General features: G+C 39.5%; 1 protein-coding gene across 3 annotated transcripts in view; it reads right to left on the bottom strand.

Moving 5' to 3' along the window:
• Positions 1 to 18,407, bottom strand: part of heatr1 (HEAT repeat containing 1) — a 216,473-nt gene that overhangs the window by 54,368 nt on the left and 143,698 nt on the right. For all 3 annotated transcript variants that reach the window (XR_007894235.1, XR_007894236.1, XM_051666734.1), the window contains exons 40-42: positions 14,165 to 14,269; positions 13,208 to 13,376; positions 12,843 to 13,015 (exon numbers count right to left, since the gene is read on the bottom strand). Coding sequence is in view for 1 of the 3 variants with exons in the window: in XM_051666734.1 (XP_051522694.1) it covers positions 12,843 to 13,015; positions 13,208 to 13,376; positions 14,165 to 14,269 (447 nt within the window). In the remaining 2 variants the exon portion in view is untranslated. The remainder of the gene's footprint in view (positions 1 to 12,842; positions 13,016 to 13,207; positions 13,377 to 14,164; positions 14,270 to 18,407) is intronic.

The following is an 18,407-nucleotide window of genomic DNA, read 5'->3' as shown; positions in this document are numbered from 1 at the left end:
AGGGACTGAGAACCCGATGGGTTTGGGGCCGGGTTCGGGTCAGTTTTTCAAAGGACTTAGGGTTCGGGTTTGTATAAATGAAAAAATAAACAGGCTTACCGAACTTGTTTCGCGCACGCGTTCTCACTCACAAACATGCGTGAATGGACGAGTTAGGGGCCGTTCACACCATCTTTGACATTTGCACCACGTCTCGCTTTTTCTTCTGCATCTCGTGCAGGAATGGCACATTTTAAACACCATGTCAAGTTAAAAGAAACTTAACATTTCCAAAAACGCATGTTGAGACACTCTTTCATTCTTTGCGCTGCGTCTCGATTTTGTTTAGCGCAGTTGTCACAAAGATTCAACATTCTAAACAAGTTCAGGCTGTGTAGAGGGGGCTGTTTCATTGTTTCATATTATTTCAGATTGCTCTGCACCAAGTGAATTTTCAGCACATGAACAGTAAGGCAATGCTTTTTCCCCCTTCTGCTCTAGTGTAATAAGGGGCTGCTGTGCCTTGTTAAAATTGTGTATGTTTACTATTTCAGTACTGTTACGAATGTTGCCTATATGCTTGCATAAAATACAGCCTATTGCTACAGTACTTGCTTGGTGAAGAAATTAGATAGTAAGCGATTTCGGGTTTGGGCTTAAAATTTGACCGTATTGTTCGGGCCGGGTAGGGCCACACGTTCTCGGGTATGGGTTGGGTTTCATTTTAAGGCCCGTGCAGACCTCTAATCCTACAACACCTGTGATTGCTAGTGTGCAATCGTATTTTAGAGCTCCTTGTGTGCAATAAAGCGATTTCCAATTGTATGCCCGTGTTATGACGTGGCTGAATCCAGCTCCTTATTCACCGAAATAACCATTCCACCTTAAAAAATGGTGGGTGGCATATAGGCCTCCCACTTATTTTCATTGACTGTATTTTTTGAAAGGTACAGTTGCACTGAAAATCTGAGGCTGCGGTCGGCAGGTATTTAAATAGACTGTTGACACACAAATATTCTAATGTCGCATGTGCGATAACAGTATGTAATTCCGACCTTCCGTGCTATTAAATGAAAGAACATTTTATTATTTTAAAATGAAAGACTGTAGTAAATATGACGCCCTGCTGTGACGTAGTGAAGTAGATAAAAGCAGATAATAGTAACATTACACTTGCTTGTAGTTTTCATTAGTTATGAACCCAAGAACATCATAGACATATTGGTGCAGTATCTACTTCCCTACATCACAGCAGGGCATCATATTTACCACAGTCTTTAATTTTAAAAGAATAAAATGTTCTTTAAAAAATTCTGCGGCAAAACCATCTGGCCCCGGAGCTTTGCCAGTAGGTAGGGACTTAATTACCTTGTCAAGCTCCTCCAAGTTTATCTCAGAATCAAGAGGGTTTTTTTGCTCAATCGTCAATTTAGGAAGATCTAATGGTTCCACAAAGTTTCTAATATCTTCATCAGTAGACGAAGACATGGAACTATAAAGACCAAGATAGAATTCTTTAAAGGCATTATTAATATCAATGGCTGAGGTAAAAATTTCACCACCAGCAGATTTCACTGAGGGAATGATAGAAAGAGACTCTCTCTGCTTTATATATCTAGCCAAAAGCTTCCCTGATTTTTCACCCGACTCAAAGTATGACTGTCTTGCCCTGAATAACCAAAACTCCACTTTCCGTGACAAAATAGTATTATATCTATATTTCAATCGGGTCAATTCTCTGAGGCCATCAGGTGACATACGGCACTTCAGTTCTGCCTCGGCACTTTTAATATTTCCTTCCAACTCCACGAGTTCTTGTGCTTTGGATTTTTTGGTGAATGAGGCATACTGTATGATCCGACCCCCAAGAACCGCCTTAAGTGCCTCCCGAGCCACGCCCACAGAGGATACTGAGGACCAGTTGGTCTCCATATAAACATTGATTTCAGTCTTTAACATTTGTTGGAAATCAGGATTTTGCAAAAGGGACACATTAAGGCGCCAACTATATGACTTCTTTTTCTCTGTATATGGCAACACCTCTAAACTCACCAGGGCATGATCTGAGACTAAAATGTTTCCAATTGAGCAATCAACAACAGATGAAATGAGGGATCTGGATATAAAAAAAAATCTATTCTGGAATAAATCTTATGGACTGATGAAAAAAAATGTATTTGGATTCAAAAGTCTCCAAATTTCCTTAAGACCAAGATTTTTACACACCATGTGAAGCGTAAATATTGCTCTAGGGGGTTTACACACTTTTGCTTCACTGTGATCAAGGACTGAGTCCATCAAAAGATTAAAGCCTCCTCCCAATATTATATCATGAGGGGTGCCAGCGGCTTGCAGCATCCCTTCAAGATCTATAAAAAAGCCCTGATCATCAGCGTTAGGTGCGTAAATATTAGCCAAAATCAACTTTTGCACTTGAATTTCAGCTAAAACAATAATGATTCTCCATAATTTATCTTTAGTCTGTTTGACATTTGAATTATAAATGTTTATTTATCAATATAAAGACTCCCTTGCTCTTACTTGAGCCAACACTAAAGAAAACATGTCCACCCCATATCTTCCCAAATTTTTCAGCTTCCTGAGGGGAGAGATGTGTTTCTTGAAGAAACACTATCATTTCTTACGTTTAAGAAAAGTAATAACCTTCTTTCTTTTTATGGGGTGCCCCAACCCATTTACATTCCATGTGGAGAGAGATAGTACACTCATATTAACAACTGACATTTTGATATAATAAAAAAAAAAAACTGTTAAAAACAAAATTATACAGACCACATTCCCCATTAGTGAAACAATCAAACCCCGAACTTCCCCCCGAACAAAACAAACAGAAAAAAAAACGTGTGAATTAACCCCGCACATGAAAGCGCCAACCGGCGACAATCCCTCTAAACTCAAAAGGTCCATGAACGCCCACGAGTCCCCACGACAACTTTGCCATCGGATTGCTCAATTTTGCCTCACAAATTTGTGAGGCAAAATTACATAACAGAAAATACTTTGTAAAATAAACCCCAGCAAATAGGAAGAATGAACACAAAGAATGTGTAGATTCATTCACAGAACTGTCTCAAAGATGTGATCTTCCACAAAACAAATTCAAGCTGATATAAAACCGTTCAGATTCCTCGAACAGACAAACAAATGATCAGTGAGCCAGCTGTTATGAGTTCAACGGATGACGTATTCATTCAATGTCCCATAAAAAACTCAAAACAAACTACAGCCAGCAGGAGGAATAAGCACAAAGAACGAACAGATTAATCCACAGCTGTTCCAAAGGAGTGTTATTCAATAGAACAAGCTCCGCCCGCTAGGCGGAGCCAACACAAAAAGAAACAAAATCAGCATCCCGGTTCCCCTGGTGATCGAGTCAATTCACTCGGAGGCCGCACAAAACTATATACCATGACTTACACAATCCGTCAACTTTATAAAAGACATCCTTTGTGCATGTAGATATTTTGCGGTCATCCGTAGGGTCTATTCTCAATCTGTCCGGGAACTTCAATGCAAAATTTCTTTAAGGAAAAGTGTAATTCACAAAACAAGCTCCAGCCGCACGGTGGAGCCAATGCAAAAAAACCAAAATGTTGCCCAGCTTCCTCAAGAGTAAGTACAGTGAGTCGACCCACTCACATGAGAAATATCCACTGGTTTACTCAGACATTGATTCAATAAAAGACATTGCCTGATTTGGACATGTTAATACTTTGTGACCGTTTTTCGTTTCTATTCTCAGTTTGGCTGGAAACATTAGAGCAAATTAGATCTTTTTCTGATGTAAGAGTATCTTGCATTCCTTGAACCGATCGCGTTTCTCTCGTCGAACTCGCAAAGTCCGGGAAGAAGAAAATATTATGGTTCTTCCAAGAAAGCTTCCCTTTGCTCCTCGCCTGGCGCAACACCAGATCTTTATCGGATGAACTCAGAAATCTGGCCAGAATTGATCGGGGCCTGTCTCCCTCAGCAGATCTCCGAGCTGGGACTCTGTGAGCTCGCTCGATTTCCAGCTTGTGGCCTGTTATGTCTAGCAGACTCGGGAAAAACTCGCCTAGGAATTTCACCATATCTCTGCCCTCCTCATGCTCAGGAATTCCAACAATTCGAACGTTATTCCTGCGGCTTCTATTCTCAAGATCTTCAATCTTGTCAAGGAGATGTTCCAAATCAATTTTGGTCGCGGGCGGATTAGCGGTTAATTCCCTCTCCGAAGATTCCAGAAAATCGATTCGTTTTTCAACATCAGTCACTCTTGTGACTAGCTCAGAGAATTTTATTTCCATCGCCGTAATTGATCAACGTATTACAGCGAGATCCTCCAAGTCAGCAAGAATCTTCGTCAACATCACCGACATGTTGGACAACTGACGCTGGATTCCTTCTCCCGCCGTGCCATCCAAATCGAGTCCCCGGTCTGTAGGTCTGTCGGGGCTTTCATCCTGTACACGTAAGTGTCTTTTAATGTCTCCAGAGCCTGAGGATTTTGACTTCTTTGCCATGTTTTGCATCGAAGAGCAAATGTGTAACTGGGTGTATCAAATTCACCAGATTATAACATGAAAATAAATAATTAAAAATTTAGCAAAGTGTGCAGAGCTCGTTGCTCACATGTCTGCTCCTTGCATGGCGACACGTGACCCACTGATGATTTAATCTTTAATTTTGTTAGTCTAATATTTTTCTATCCCACCATGCTTTCAGATTGTCAAGAATATTATTATTCTTAAATGTAAGAACGTATGCAATTTGGCGCTAGGCGTATACTGTAAATATTATATTGTATTGCAGCTGATATCTTACGATTCATGAGAGTTATACAATACAAGATACATTAACTATATGCACTTCACATATAGGTGCTTTAGACATACACTGCACCAAAATGTCTATGATGTTCTTGGGTTCATAACCAATGAAAACTACAAACAAGTGTAATGCTACTATTATCTACTTCCCTACATCACAGCAGGGCATCATATTTACCACAGTCTTTAATTTTAAAAGAATAAAATGTTCTTTAATAGCAAGGAAGGTCAGAATTACATACTGTTATCACACATGCCACTTTAGAAGATTTTTGTGTCAACAGTTTATTTAAATACCTGCCAACCACAGCCTGATTTTCATGCAACTGTACCTTGTAAAAAATACAGCCAATGAAAATATGTGGGAGGCCCTATATGCCACCCACCATTTTTTAAGGTGAAACGGTTATTTCAGCGAATAAGGATCTGGTGAATAAGGAGCTAGATTCAGCCACCTCGTGTTATGTAGGCTTAGGATGTTGCACATACTGTATAGAACTGATGCCAAAAAAACAAAAAACAAAAGTCCCATCTCCATAATGCGCATAGTCCCATTTTTGAACCGTGATGTTTCGTGCCACAATAAACCGTTACAACCCTAATTTTTACTACAGTAACCATATTTAAACTAGGGATGTGAAAAACCATCAATTTTATTTCTGACTAGTCAATCTGTTGTTTGAAACACTAAACTAGTCAGGTTAAGGAAGATAATGTATAATTAGGCTTCAAATTATTTTATTTAGTTATGTTCAAGTGACCACAATCAGACGCCTTTTATAGGGATATACGAACGTTAAGTGCAGCACTTCAACATGGTGACTAACGGATTTTCAACAAAAAATAGGCTAAATAACTATAAAATCTTATTGCCAGAACTATAAAAAGTAAGAAAAGTAAACCAAAACTATTGGCTTCATTACACGTTTGGCTGCAGTTTCCCATTGAAATGTCCAGCGGGAGGCGCCAAAAGCGAGTGAAATGTTGTAGTCAGAAAAGCTTTGTCAAGTTAATTTTAGATGGATGTTTTCATGAGTAAAACGTACCTCTCTAACCTAAAACCTTAACCTAAACCTAACCAATAGCGATCAAAAAGATAAATGAGACAACAAAACAGACATCCTAAACCAACACCTAAATCTAACCGCTAGTGTTTTAAAAGCAAATTCGACATTAAAAGTGCAGTTATTGATGCAACCACGTCATTTTGTGTCACTTTATGTCACTTTTGCTTTACTTGCACTTTCGTTTCGAGCGTCCTTGGCTGGGCTCAAGGCTTGGTCTCAGTCCAAATTCCAACACTATCAACTGAGCTACTGTGCAAAGTGTGTAAATGTAGGTGGGTCTTTAATACAAATGTTAAAATGTATTGTTTTTCAAATGATGTGTTAGAGTAAAAGTGTTCTGATACAATAACATAGCAGGGTGTGAGTAATAGAGTTTATAAAGTCATAAACAGCAATAGTACCCATGATTTGTGTGAAAGTAAAAAAAACAGTTGTAGTGCCTCGTGTTCATTTCACCAGTAAACTGCAGCAAAACGTAGAAAGCAGCACATAAAACTTTGCAAAATTTATTTACTATAACTTTCATTCTATGAGACTAAGTTGGAAATAAGAAAGTGGCACAAAACCCAATATGCACATCCTGAATGCAGATTGATGCATTTCAATGTAACAGAGTGCTTCAGCGCAATCCTCACTGCACATTCAAAAGCGCAGAGCTGCAAGATAATATTAAGGGTACATTTTATTAGAGGTGTATGCATCAATTAGATCACCAATGATACGATGCATCGATTCAACATGTAAACATTGATATATTTAACATCAGCCATTATTTTTTAATTCTCTTGCCACCCACATTCGTACGCATTTCCGTCAGGCGATGCATCAACCTTATGATATTCATCTTGCTTTAGAAGCGCTAAATATGCTTCTCATGTTGCCACACGGATGTGCGCTGAGTGACTGAAGCCTGAAGTTGCGCTGTGCTCTCTCCGTGCATGCGCTTCAACAGAACTGTGAGCTCCGGTGACAGGACAGCAAAGAGTGTCTCACAAGCAGGATTAAATCAGGCTTCCCTCAATATCACTGAACATGCAACACATTTGAATTCTACATGAGAATTTTCTATTTTAAAACGCTTATAATTTAGCAATTCAACTAACTGAAACAGCTAAACAGCCATGATATTCTCAACAGTGCTGATGAGGGAAAGAGAAAACACCTGCCCTGCCCCAACATGAATTTCTTTTCATCAAGACTTTTCACATCTACACATAAACACCCTTACTACCATTTATCACAGTAAACTGTAACAGAATCTTTCAATATAACTGTGGAAGTTGTAGACAAGTAAAAATATGTATAGCACATACTCTCCTGTCGTGGTTAAGTAAGTATTTTGGAAGACTTGCTTGATTGTTGTAGAGATGACAAATTGTCACTGTAGTGTTTCCGTCATTCCACAAGGCAATGAACCATCATCAAATGATTATGATCACATATTTGTGACTTTATTTTTTGTACTATTTATTTTCTGTATTATTTTTTTCAACAGCTGAAGTACCTTATTTTGTTGTGGATGTCCCAATCTGGATACTGGATTTGCACTTTTCAGAGAGCTCAATTAAATATTCAAATTATAACTGTGTTGCATTTGTGAGATATTACATGTAATTAATTCGTAAAATATAAGCACATAATATAGATCCAAGGTCCCTGAATCAATCGAATTCGTATTGCAGCAGACTTTAAGGTTTTAGAAAATATCAGATTGCTAGCTAAGAGAATCGATATAAGATCGTATTGCGATGAAACTTGTGATTTACACCCCTACATATTATCTAGTTCACAACATCAATCAGTTGAAACCGTTTCTACTGCAACTATTTATATAAGCAGTGTCAGACAGAATCAGAAAAAGACTTCAATATCTACTTTGACTGCCTGTTAAGTTTTGTATTCACTTTAAAATTATTTTAATTACTTACAAATCTTTGAATGGTCTAGCTCCACAGTTCTTAAGCAAACTTCTATCATGCTATGATCCATCACGCTCATTACGATCGCAAAACTTCAGCCTGTTAATACCACCTAGAATATCAAAATCCACAAACGGATGCAGATCCTTTTTTTTATTTGTCTCCTAAACTATGGAACAGTCTTCCTAGCATTGTTCGGGACTCAGACACACACTCTCAGTTTAAGTCTAGACTAAAGACTCATCTCTTTAGCCAGGCATACAAATAATTTATCCCTCAATCCATAGTTATGCTGCATTAGTCAGGTCATCCAGAACTGGAAACATTTCTATAACTCTGCTTTAAAGTGAATGGCATCTACGCGAATATTATTCTATTTGTTTTCCTGTCTCATACTCTGGATACATATCCAAAGTTACCAGAGACTGCGTATCGCTGATAGATGACTAACTAGTAGATCTATCAAGATGGCACCGCGATGGCAGCCACGGTGTGGAGCACTCCAATCCTTTTGTTGTTTTTGTTTGTTTGTCCTGTGTTTAGTAATCTTTTTCCAATCAGTTTTAACAGGGATGAACTGCTGAATATACCAGACAATCTTTTCCTGGTTTTTGACTATTTGGACGCTTTACTGGACATTTTAGTCTGAGGCGCAGCTGTGATGTTTAACAGATGCAGGCGAGCAGGGCTGGATTGGTAATCTGGCATACCAGGCATTTTCCCAGTGTGCCGATGCACATTGGGGCTGATCAGGGGCGGACTGGCCATTGGGAGAACCGGGCGGGCCAGTTGCGAAACGGGCCGATGGGCCGCGATAAGCTGAAATGAGCCGCTGCGTTATGCAGAACGGGCCACAAAACGGCACCGCGATATGCCGAACGGGCAGCGATATGCAGAAAAGGACAGCGACCCCTCCTTAATGACTACAGACCCGTCAATTTGCTTAGAGCAAACAGGTCTGTGGATGATGCAGTCAACATGGGATTGCATCATATCCTGCAACATCTGGACAGATCAGGGACATATGCAAGGATCCTTTTTGTGGACTTCAGTTCGGCTTTCATCACCATCATCCCAGCTATTCTCCAGACTAAATTACATCCACTCTCTGTTCCCACGTCTATCTGTCAGTGGATCACCAACTTTCTGACAGACAGGCAGCAGCTAGTGAGACAGGGGAAATCCACTTCTAGCACATGTACAATCAGCACTGGTGCCCCCCAGGGATGTGTGCCCTCCCCACTACTCTTCTCCCTGTATACAAATGACTGCACTGCCAAGGACCCCTCTGTCAAGCTGCTAAAGTTTGCAGACGACACTACTCTCATCGGCGTCATCCAAGATGATGATGAGTCTGTATACAGACGGAAGGTTGAACGGCTGGCTCAATGGTGTAGTCAAAACAACCTGGAGCTGAACACACTCAAAACGGTGGAGATGATTGTGGACTTTAGGAGGAACACCCCAACATTGACCCCCCTCACCATTCTAAACAGCACTGTGGTAGCAGTGGAGTCATTCAGGTTCCTGTGCACTACCATCTCACAGGACCTGAAGTGGGAGACCCACTTTGACTCCATTGTGAAAAAGGCCCAGCAGAGGTTGTACTTCCTTCACCAGTTGAGGAAGTTCAACCTGCCACAGGTGCTGTTGATACAGTTAAACTCAGCAGTCATTGAGTCTGTCCTCTGCACTTCAGTAATTGTCTGGTTTGGTGCAGCTACGAAATCGGATATTAGAAGACTGAAAAGGACAGTTCGGACTGCTAAGAGGATTATTGGTTGCCCCCTGCCCTCCCTTCAAGAACTGTACACATCCAGAGTGAGGAAAAAGGCTGGAAAAATCACTCTGGACCCCACTCACCCAGCCCACTACCTTTTTGAACGTTTGCCTTCTGGCAGGCGCTACAGAGCACTGAGTACCAGAACCGTCAGGCACAGGAACAGTTTTTTTCCTCAGGCTATCCATCTCATGGACAGTTAAAACTGCCCCATTGAGCAATAATTAATGTGCAATACACAGCTTAGTCTATTTATATTTATCCAACATACCATACCTCCTCTGCCACAACATTCCCTTGCTTCTGTATATAACAGATTTGTATTTATATTATATATATATATATATATATATATATATATATATATATATATATATATATATATATAGTCCTATTGTGTATTTCTATATATACTTTTTTCTACTCACTTTTTATTTTTATTCTACTTTTTTAATATTATCTCTGTCTTGTTGCTGTATTGTTTGTGCACTGAAAGCTTCTGTCACCAAGACAAATTCCTTGTATGTGTAAGCATACTTGGCAATAAAGCTCATTCTGATTCTGAACTGCAGTCTGTGCCAGCCAGACAGCAAGGGGTGCTCTGATGGGCACTGTCTGCATCACTTGTCTACTACGATGAACATCACAGAGGATGAACTATTTCCAAGCCAAACCATAAGACATGGAATACTTCACTAGCCAGTGCCTGAACCTCGGACCTAACATGGACTTCACCAAAAATAAACTGCCACAAGCTTCCAGCCGGACTGTGATGCAACTCACTGACCTGTTCCTGAATCATCTTGGTCATAGGATGGACTACACTCTCTTTAAATGGAATACATAGACAATAAAATAATGCCAGCTAAAGCTTTTGTCAGCCAAATAACCAAGGACATTGCATCTATGTGCACTTCAGCAGTGAATTCAGGATGGACTTCAAAAGGCACTTAGTCATTAATCTTACAGTTCATACAAAATCCTTAAGTCTAAACATTGGCCTCCGACATTTACTCAACATCTCCTGTACACTCTCTCTGACCTTGGCATCACAGGAACTGCGCTTGAATGGTTTGAGTCATATCTCACAGGTAGATCCTTCACCTGGAGAGGAGAAGTGTCCAAGTCATACCAGCTGACCAGTAGTGTTCCTCAGAGATCAGTGCAGATGATACGCAGCTCTACCTGTTGTTCTAGTTCCAAAGTCTCAGCTTGTATCTCTGCCTGCCTCTTGGAGATCTGCCTGCGTGAAGGAACGTCACCTTCAGCTCAACCTTGCCAAAACAGAACTTCTCCTGATCCCACCCAACCCATTTGTATTTGTATTATAACCACAACCTCTGTATTCTTCTTGGTTCAACTACGCTAACGCCAACCTGGACAGCCAGGAACCTGGGCGTGGTGGTGGATAACCAGCTTAACTTCACTGCCAACATCTCATCAACCGCCCAGTCTTGCAGGTACATGCTTTACAACATTAGGAAAATCGGACCTTTCCTGTCTGAATATGCTACACAGCTCCTGATCCAAGCTTTGGTCATTTTAAGAATAGACTACTGTAATGCCCTGTTGGCTGGGCTCCCAGCTAGCTTGATTAAGCCACTGCAGATGGTCCAGAACGCTGCAGCGCTTCTGGTCTTCAATCAGCCAAAGAGGGCTCACGTCACCCCACTCTTGATTTCACTTCACTGGCTCCCAGTAGCTGCCCACATCAAATTCAAGGCTTTGACTCTGGCCTTCAGGACAGCAAATGGAACCGCATCCTCTTCAATTCAGTCCCACAGGTTTATGTCCCAACTTGCTCACTGTGGTCAATGAACGAGCAACGCCTGGTGGTCCCGTCGCAAAGAGGCAAAGTCCATTTCATTGTCATTCACTCTCTTTCTTTCTCTGTGGTGGAATGAGCTTCCAACCTCCACACGATCAGCTGATACCATCTCAGCTGATACCATCTCATTAAAGAACCAGCTGAAAACACATCTGTTCTGCGTGCACTTAACCAAACCATATTAAACACTTACGGTTTAACAATAAAAAAAAAATAAAAATAAATAAAAATTAAAATCCTTGTCCGTCTCTTTTGCGCTAGCAACTTTAGTGCTCCAGTCACTGTGAGAACTTAGCAGTTTGATACTGAAGATATTGTTAACTTCTGTACGACAAACTGCTTGTCATGTTCCTCATTTGTAAGTCGCTTTGGATAAAACGTCTGCTAAATGACTAAATGTGCTCAGTTTACTAATTAAAAGCATGACTTTTATTAAAACTATAACTTGTATTACACATAGATAACTAATACTGCCGTTATATTAATGCTGTTTAGCCTGAGGGGAACCCGGTGAGCCTTGTTTCTCCCAAGGTTATTTTTGTCCTTTCACTAACATTTATGGAGTTTTGCATTCCTTGCCACAGTCGCCTTTGGCTTGCTCACAAGGGGCCTAAAGACAAATGATTTAAGGCATTATCTACTATCACTTTATTCAATTAAACCATACGATGAGGACTTGAAGACATTACAGCTTCATTTTCTGTTAGAGCATAATTTTCTGTAAAGCAGCTTTGAAAGTATGTGTGACTTGAAACGTCAGAAACATGTCAACTGAGTGGAGTAGTGTGTAAAGTTCAAGATTACAGTTCTAAAATTTGGGGTTCAATCCCCGCAGGTTTTACAGTTGAATTCCTATTATACTAGAGCTCTGTATTGTGCTGATAAATATTTGCTGGGCTTGTTCCTGATCATTTCTGTTTGCAGATATTCTTCTTCCTCTTTCTCCCCACTGGGAGTTTAAGGCATCACTATGATCTGTACATAAGAACATTATGAATTTGGCACACTAATATGGATGAGTATGAATAGCCTAGAGACCAGGTTTTGGGTCTCTAGGCCAAACGTTATAGCGCCACCACCAGCTTAAAAAAATCACTTTTCTTTTGCTTCTAATTTTTAAACTGTTTGGTCTTACTTCCTCTGGTTATTCTCCTCATGTTGATTTTAATCCACCACTTACATTAGAACTCCATCCATTACAGTGGCCGCCATGTTGGATTGTGATGTTTAAAGTTACTTTTGCTTTTTTCCTACAAAAAACGTCTAGCATGACTCTTCTGTCCGAGCCACACAAAAATTAATGGACGGAAAATTACATTTGAAATCTGAATTTAGATCTATACGAAGCTGACGGTGGCGACAGTTGTGCTGATTCTCAGCTTGGTATGTCCCATTGGCGGCTTTCTATCTTGCTGGATCCTTCTTTTCAGCTATACTCACCTGATCAACCAGGGGGCCCAACAGAGCATCAGCCCTCTCTTTACTGAGGAAGCGCTGAGTATCATAGAGGAAGATCTTGTGGAGGCAGTCCAACACATACTGCAGCAGCAGACTGCTCTTCCTCACATTATCATCATCCTCATCATCTGAATCAGGATCAAAGAAGGCTTCATCTGTGGGGGGCAGGTATGGAAGTCACAGTAAATCACACCAGTAAAGAAAAACTATCAAACACAGAACCTGTTATTGTTACTACTCACGTTACCATGGCAAAAACATACTTTTTTTTTTTAACGAATACAAGGTATTTAGACTTTTATACACACATACTGTATATTCATAATCACTGGATTTGGGTGGTCTACCTGTGTGGGCAACGTTGATTTGACGAAGCAAATCAGAAAAGGGTTTGACGAGCTGTCCAGCAAACAACACAAACAGTCCTTTGAGTTTGTCAGCGATATGGTCTGCCAGTCTGTAGAAGGTCAACAGACGCTCTTTAGAAGCTCCATCCATCTTTGACCAGTCAAAGAACTGTAAGTGAGAGAGAGAATAAGAACCAGAACAAATGGCTGAGAATTAGTGATATACAAATACCGGCCGATTAATTCCCAATATATTGCCTTTTTTATAAATGATCACCCTCAACCAATGATCGGCCTCGATCATTCACCGTGTTCACTGGTTAACAGAAATTGCAGGTCACCCATGTGTCACTTCAAAAATCTACCAACATCCTTGTGAATGAACATTTTAGTTAAATAATATTTATTATTATATTATTTATTTAGAATAAATAATATTTATTATAATAATTTATTATAATATAGAACACAAGCCATACAGACTACTTGTAATTTTTGGAACTTGTCATCCCCATTCCTCATAAAAAAAAAAGAGCACTCTGGACATTCTTCAAAGTCATTTTGATTTCAAAAGAAATAGAAAAAAGAAAGGTCTGTAACAACATGAGGGTGAGTAAATGATAATAGAATTCTAATTTTTGGGTGAACTATTCCTTTATATTGTGTAACACATATCAGTATTAACCACCACTGGAAAAAGCCATAAAGCTGGACCAGAACTACACGTCACAAGTCAGGTGCTTATGTTGAGCCTTAAAAGCCAAGCAGAATTCCACAAATACACTGCAAGAATGCTACAAGAGTGAATACAGTATGGAATTTATCAAAATGCAAAATTAAGTAAAAACTGGAGATGAACCACCATTTCTAGCGAGTGCAGTGAAATTATATTGCAGTGAAAGTGTATTACTTATCAAAGTAGAAAATGTAAAACAGAAATCTGTTTGTCAGGCTTACCTTGAAGAAGAGCGGTCTGAAGGTGACTTCTGAAAGTTTCATGACCATCACTAGCAGACAGTCGATCACATGACCCTCAACCTCACCTGTCTTCTTCAAATCACCCTGTTGATACATTTATAAATATTAGGGGTGTAAAAAAATGTCGTATCATACTGTACTGTATGATACGATGCTCACGATTTGTATCATATGTATCGTACAATACATAAATACATAAGTGTGATTAAAACCAAGCAATGCAACAATAACTACGTTTCCATCCACTTTTAGCGCTGTTCTGTTATCGACAAAGTGGAAATACGGGAAAAAAAGTTTGTGAAATTTGCTGTCTCGTGCTCGTTTCCATTCAAATGGCATGTTACCGATAAAATGGTGTGCGTGATGACGTCAATCTTAAAAAAAACAAAAAACACTGCCGCATAAGTTTTGGTATAGCGCAAAAGAAATCTGTCCTTGAGCTGATTCCATACAGAATTGGGTGTATATCGCAAACTGTGTACCTTTTGCATCCAAGATGTTCCCACATTTGTGTAAAATGAAGAGTGTTGAGGTTATTTATTGAAATTGGACAGATTTCTGTCATTTTAATTTCACATAATTGCAATTATAAGAAACATCAGAAGACGACGTTGAAATGGAGTAGTAGGCTAGCTTGTCTGTATCTGGGATTATAAAAAGAAATTGATTGTAATCCCTGGCAAATACAATAAAACAGGTGGTATTATAGTGAGCCTGCAATGCTAAATTACACTCTTGAATTAAAAATATGCACAGTCCATAAAAATTATGTAATTTGTTTTGTCCCTCTGGAACATATGTTGCGAATCACAGGGCTGCGGTGTCTGAACAACACAAAAACTTCAACACTAATCTTCTCTCTGCTCAAATCACACAATTTTGTGCTTGTGTAGGCAACTTTTCAAATTTTTCCAACCAAAAGAAATCATGCTCGCTTCTTTCTCTTTTACATGGGTAAATAAACACTATATAGCATTAAATGCTTGAGAAACACTGCATTAGTCCATACTGCATTGGTCCATTAAGTTAATTACTCCCTGCATCCCTTTTCTCTTATGTCTACTTTTATCTGTAGCCTAAATTAATTATTTTGGCACTTTTGTTTAATCCCCTTTGTGCTGAATAATTTTTCTCTTTTTGCTTTTTTCTGAAAACTCATATCCGTTAGTGCAATACAATAAAAAAAAGAAGCGCATGTCTTCTTGTTGGCCGGCATCCACGTCTGACACTCGAAGAACTTATAAGGCTTACAGGGCTGGACAGTGCAGATTAAAATTATTTTTTTTTTTTACCAGCATGTCAATTGCACAGGATTAATATAACATAGGGTTATTTTTACTGGCCGTTTTGGTAAAAGACGCAGAAATCTTTACCGGCTTGGGAACGTGTAGTCCATAAAAAGTCTGGAAAAGCTTCTAGCAAGAATAAAGGTAATACCGTTGTCTTTAAATAAATTGAGGAAAACTTGAGCCTCCTCATCACTCCCAGTGTTCCTCTCCCCTATGCGGAGGACAAAAACTGTTTCCAAACAAATTTTTTTACGTGTCAACATAGGATTTATGCGCTAAAGTTAAACAGAAAAATATTATGCCAACACTTGTGAAATTGTATACATTTGCATTTCCATCAGCTTAATTTTGATGCGCTTAACCTTTTTCCGCAAAAAAAATGGAAATGGATGGAAACGTAGTTATTGAGAGCTATGAAACAGTCTCCTCCCCAGAGAGGCGGCGCTGAGTGCTCAAAGGAAAATAGATTAACTAATCTACATAGGCTAGTTGAGAATTAGAAAACCGATGGCAAATGGCAAGTAGATTGTAGCATTACAGCTTGTCGAATTTGCCAAAAAATGGTGTCACATCCCGGTGCTACAGTACATCAATCAAGTTGTTTTATTTACGCCAACATCACTACGCAAATCAGTGGATTTGCAAGGCAGAAAGTGCAGCAGAGAGTTGCAATTATCAGTCAGCCTCTCCCAGCCGACACTGAGCTTGATCACATGCACAGCAGACACTCATAATTATAAAAAACCAGCTTAAAAAAAAAAAACAAACAAAAAAAAAAAAAACAGACAACGTAAGAAACCCGTGATTACATGACACTTATTTTTCTCTGCTTTTGATGTTGAAATGTAAACGGCAATGAGCACAACCACTTGTGTGCATTGGATACACACACACACACTGCATTCAGAAAGTATTCAGATCCCTTCATTTTTTTTTCACATTTTGTTGTTACAGACTTATGCTAAAATGCTTTAAATTCTTCTTTTTTTCACACCAATCTACACTTCATACCCCCATAATTACAAAGCTAAAACCAGAATTTTTATAACTTTGCAAATTCATTAAAAAGAAAAAACTGAAATATCACAAGTATTCAGACCCTTAATTCAGTACTTAGTTGAAGCACCTTTGGCAGCGATTACAGCCTCAAGTCTTTTCGGGTATGATGCGTCAAGCTTTGCACACCTAGATGTGGGATTTTCTGCCATTCTTCTCTGTAGAGCCTCTCAAGCTCTGTCAGGTTGGATGGGGACTGTCAGTGGACAGCCATTTTCAGGTCTCTCCAGAGATGTTCGATTGGGTTCAAGTCCGGACTCTGGCTGGGCCACCCAAGGACATTCACAGAGTTGTCCCTAAGCCACTCTTGCATTGTCTTGGCTGTGTGCTTAGGAGCATTGTCCTTTAGGAAGCTGAACCTTTGACCCAGTCTGAGGTCCTGAGTGCTCTGGACCAGGTTTTCATTAAGGATATCTCTGTATTTTGCTGCGTTCAGCTTTCCTTCAACCCCGAGCAGTCCCCTAGTCCCTGCCGCTGAAAAACACCCCCACAGCATGATGTTACCACCACCGTGCTTCACCGTTGGGATGGTATTGCGTAGGTGAGGAGCAGTGCCCAGTTTCCTCCAGACATGATGTTTAGAATTGAGGCCAAACAGACCAGAGAGTCCTTTTAGGTGTTTTTTGCACATTCCAAGCAAGCTTTCATGTGTCTTGCACTGAGGAGAGGCTTCCGTCTGGCCACTCTGCCATAAAACCCAGATGCAGTGTTGCAGTGATGGTTGTCCTTCTGCAAGTTTCTCCCATCTCCACACATGATCTCTGGAACTCGACCACAGTGACCATCGGGTTCTTGGTCACCTCTCTTACCAAGGCCCTTCTCCCCTGATTGCTCAGTTTGGCTGGACAGTCAGCTCTAGGAAGAGCCCTTGTTATGCCAAACTTCTTCCATTTAAGAATTATGCAGGCCACAATGCTCTTGGGAACCTTCAATGCAGCCAAAAAATTGTTGTAGCCTTCCCCAGATCTGTGCCTCGACACAATCCTGTCTCTGAGCTCTGCAGGCAGTTCCTTTGACCTCATGGCTTTGTCTTTGCTCTGATATGCATTTTCAGATGTGAGACCTTATAGACAGGTGTGTATCTTTCCAAATCATGTCCAATCAATTGAATTTGCCATAGGTGGACTCCAATCAAAGTGTAGAATCATCTCAAAGATGATCCAGAGAAATGGGATGCACCTTTTCTTAAATTTCAGTTAAATTTCAAGTCATAGCAAAGGGTCTGAATACTTATGTCAATGTGATATTTCAGTTTTTTCTTTTTAATAAATGTGCAAAGTTATCAAAAATCTGGTTTTGCTTTGTCATTATAGGGTATGTAGTGTAGATTGATGTGAAAAAAGAAATAATTTAAAGCATTTTAGCATAAGACTGCAACATAAAATGTGAAAACAATGAAGGTGTCTGAATAATTTCTGAATGCACTACACACACACACAGACAGTGTATATACATAAAAAATAAGAAATGCATATATATAAAAAGATAGTTCCCGTTATAGATACTGATTTATCAATACGGCATTCCAGTCAAGCTAAAATACACAATATAATAATAGCTGTAACGTGAAACACTTTTTCATCTATCTACTGTTAATCAATCAAAGCACCCATAGAGGCAAACTATTAACCTTAGTTTGCATGTAAGGGACTAGATCTTGTGGAAGGACACCATGTATTTGCTTAGTAAAATAACATTTTAATGAAATATTATCATTAAAATGAAGACATTTTCAATTAATTTGTGTCCTTAATATTTTTATTATGTAGTAACCATTTTTTTTTTTAAACAATAAGGTACTTGAGGTCATGCTATTTTGTCAGTATAATCACTAACAACACCTTTTAGCCGTGGCTATATTCAGAATACAGTACGGC

This window comes from Myxocyprinus asiaticus, chromosome 32 (genome assembly GCF_019703515.2).
Source record: "Myxocyprinus asiaticus isolate MX2 ecotype Aquarium Trade chromosome 32, UBuf_Myxa_2, whole genome shotgun sequence".
NCBI lineage: Eukaryota > Metazoa > Chordata > Actinopteri > Cypriniformes > Catostomidae > Myxocyprinus > Myxocyprinus asiaticus.
Note: the sequence above shows the minus strand (reverse complement) of the source record. Positions and strands in the feature narration are given on the sequence as shown.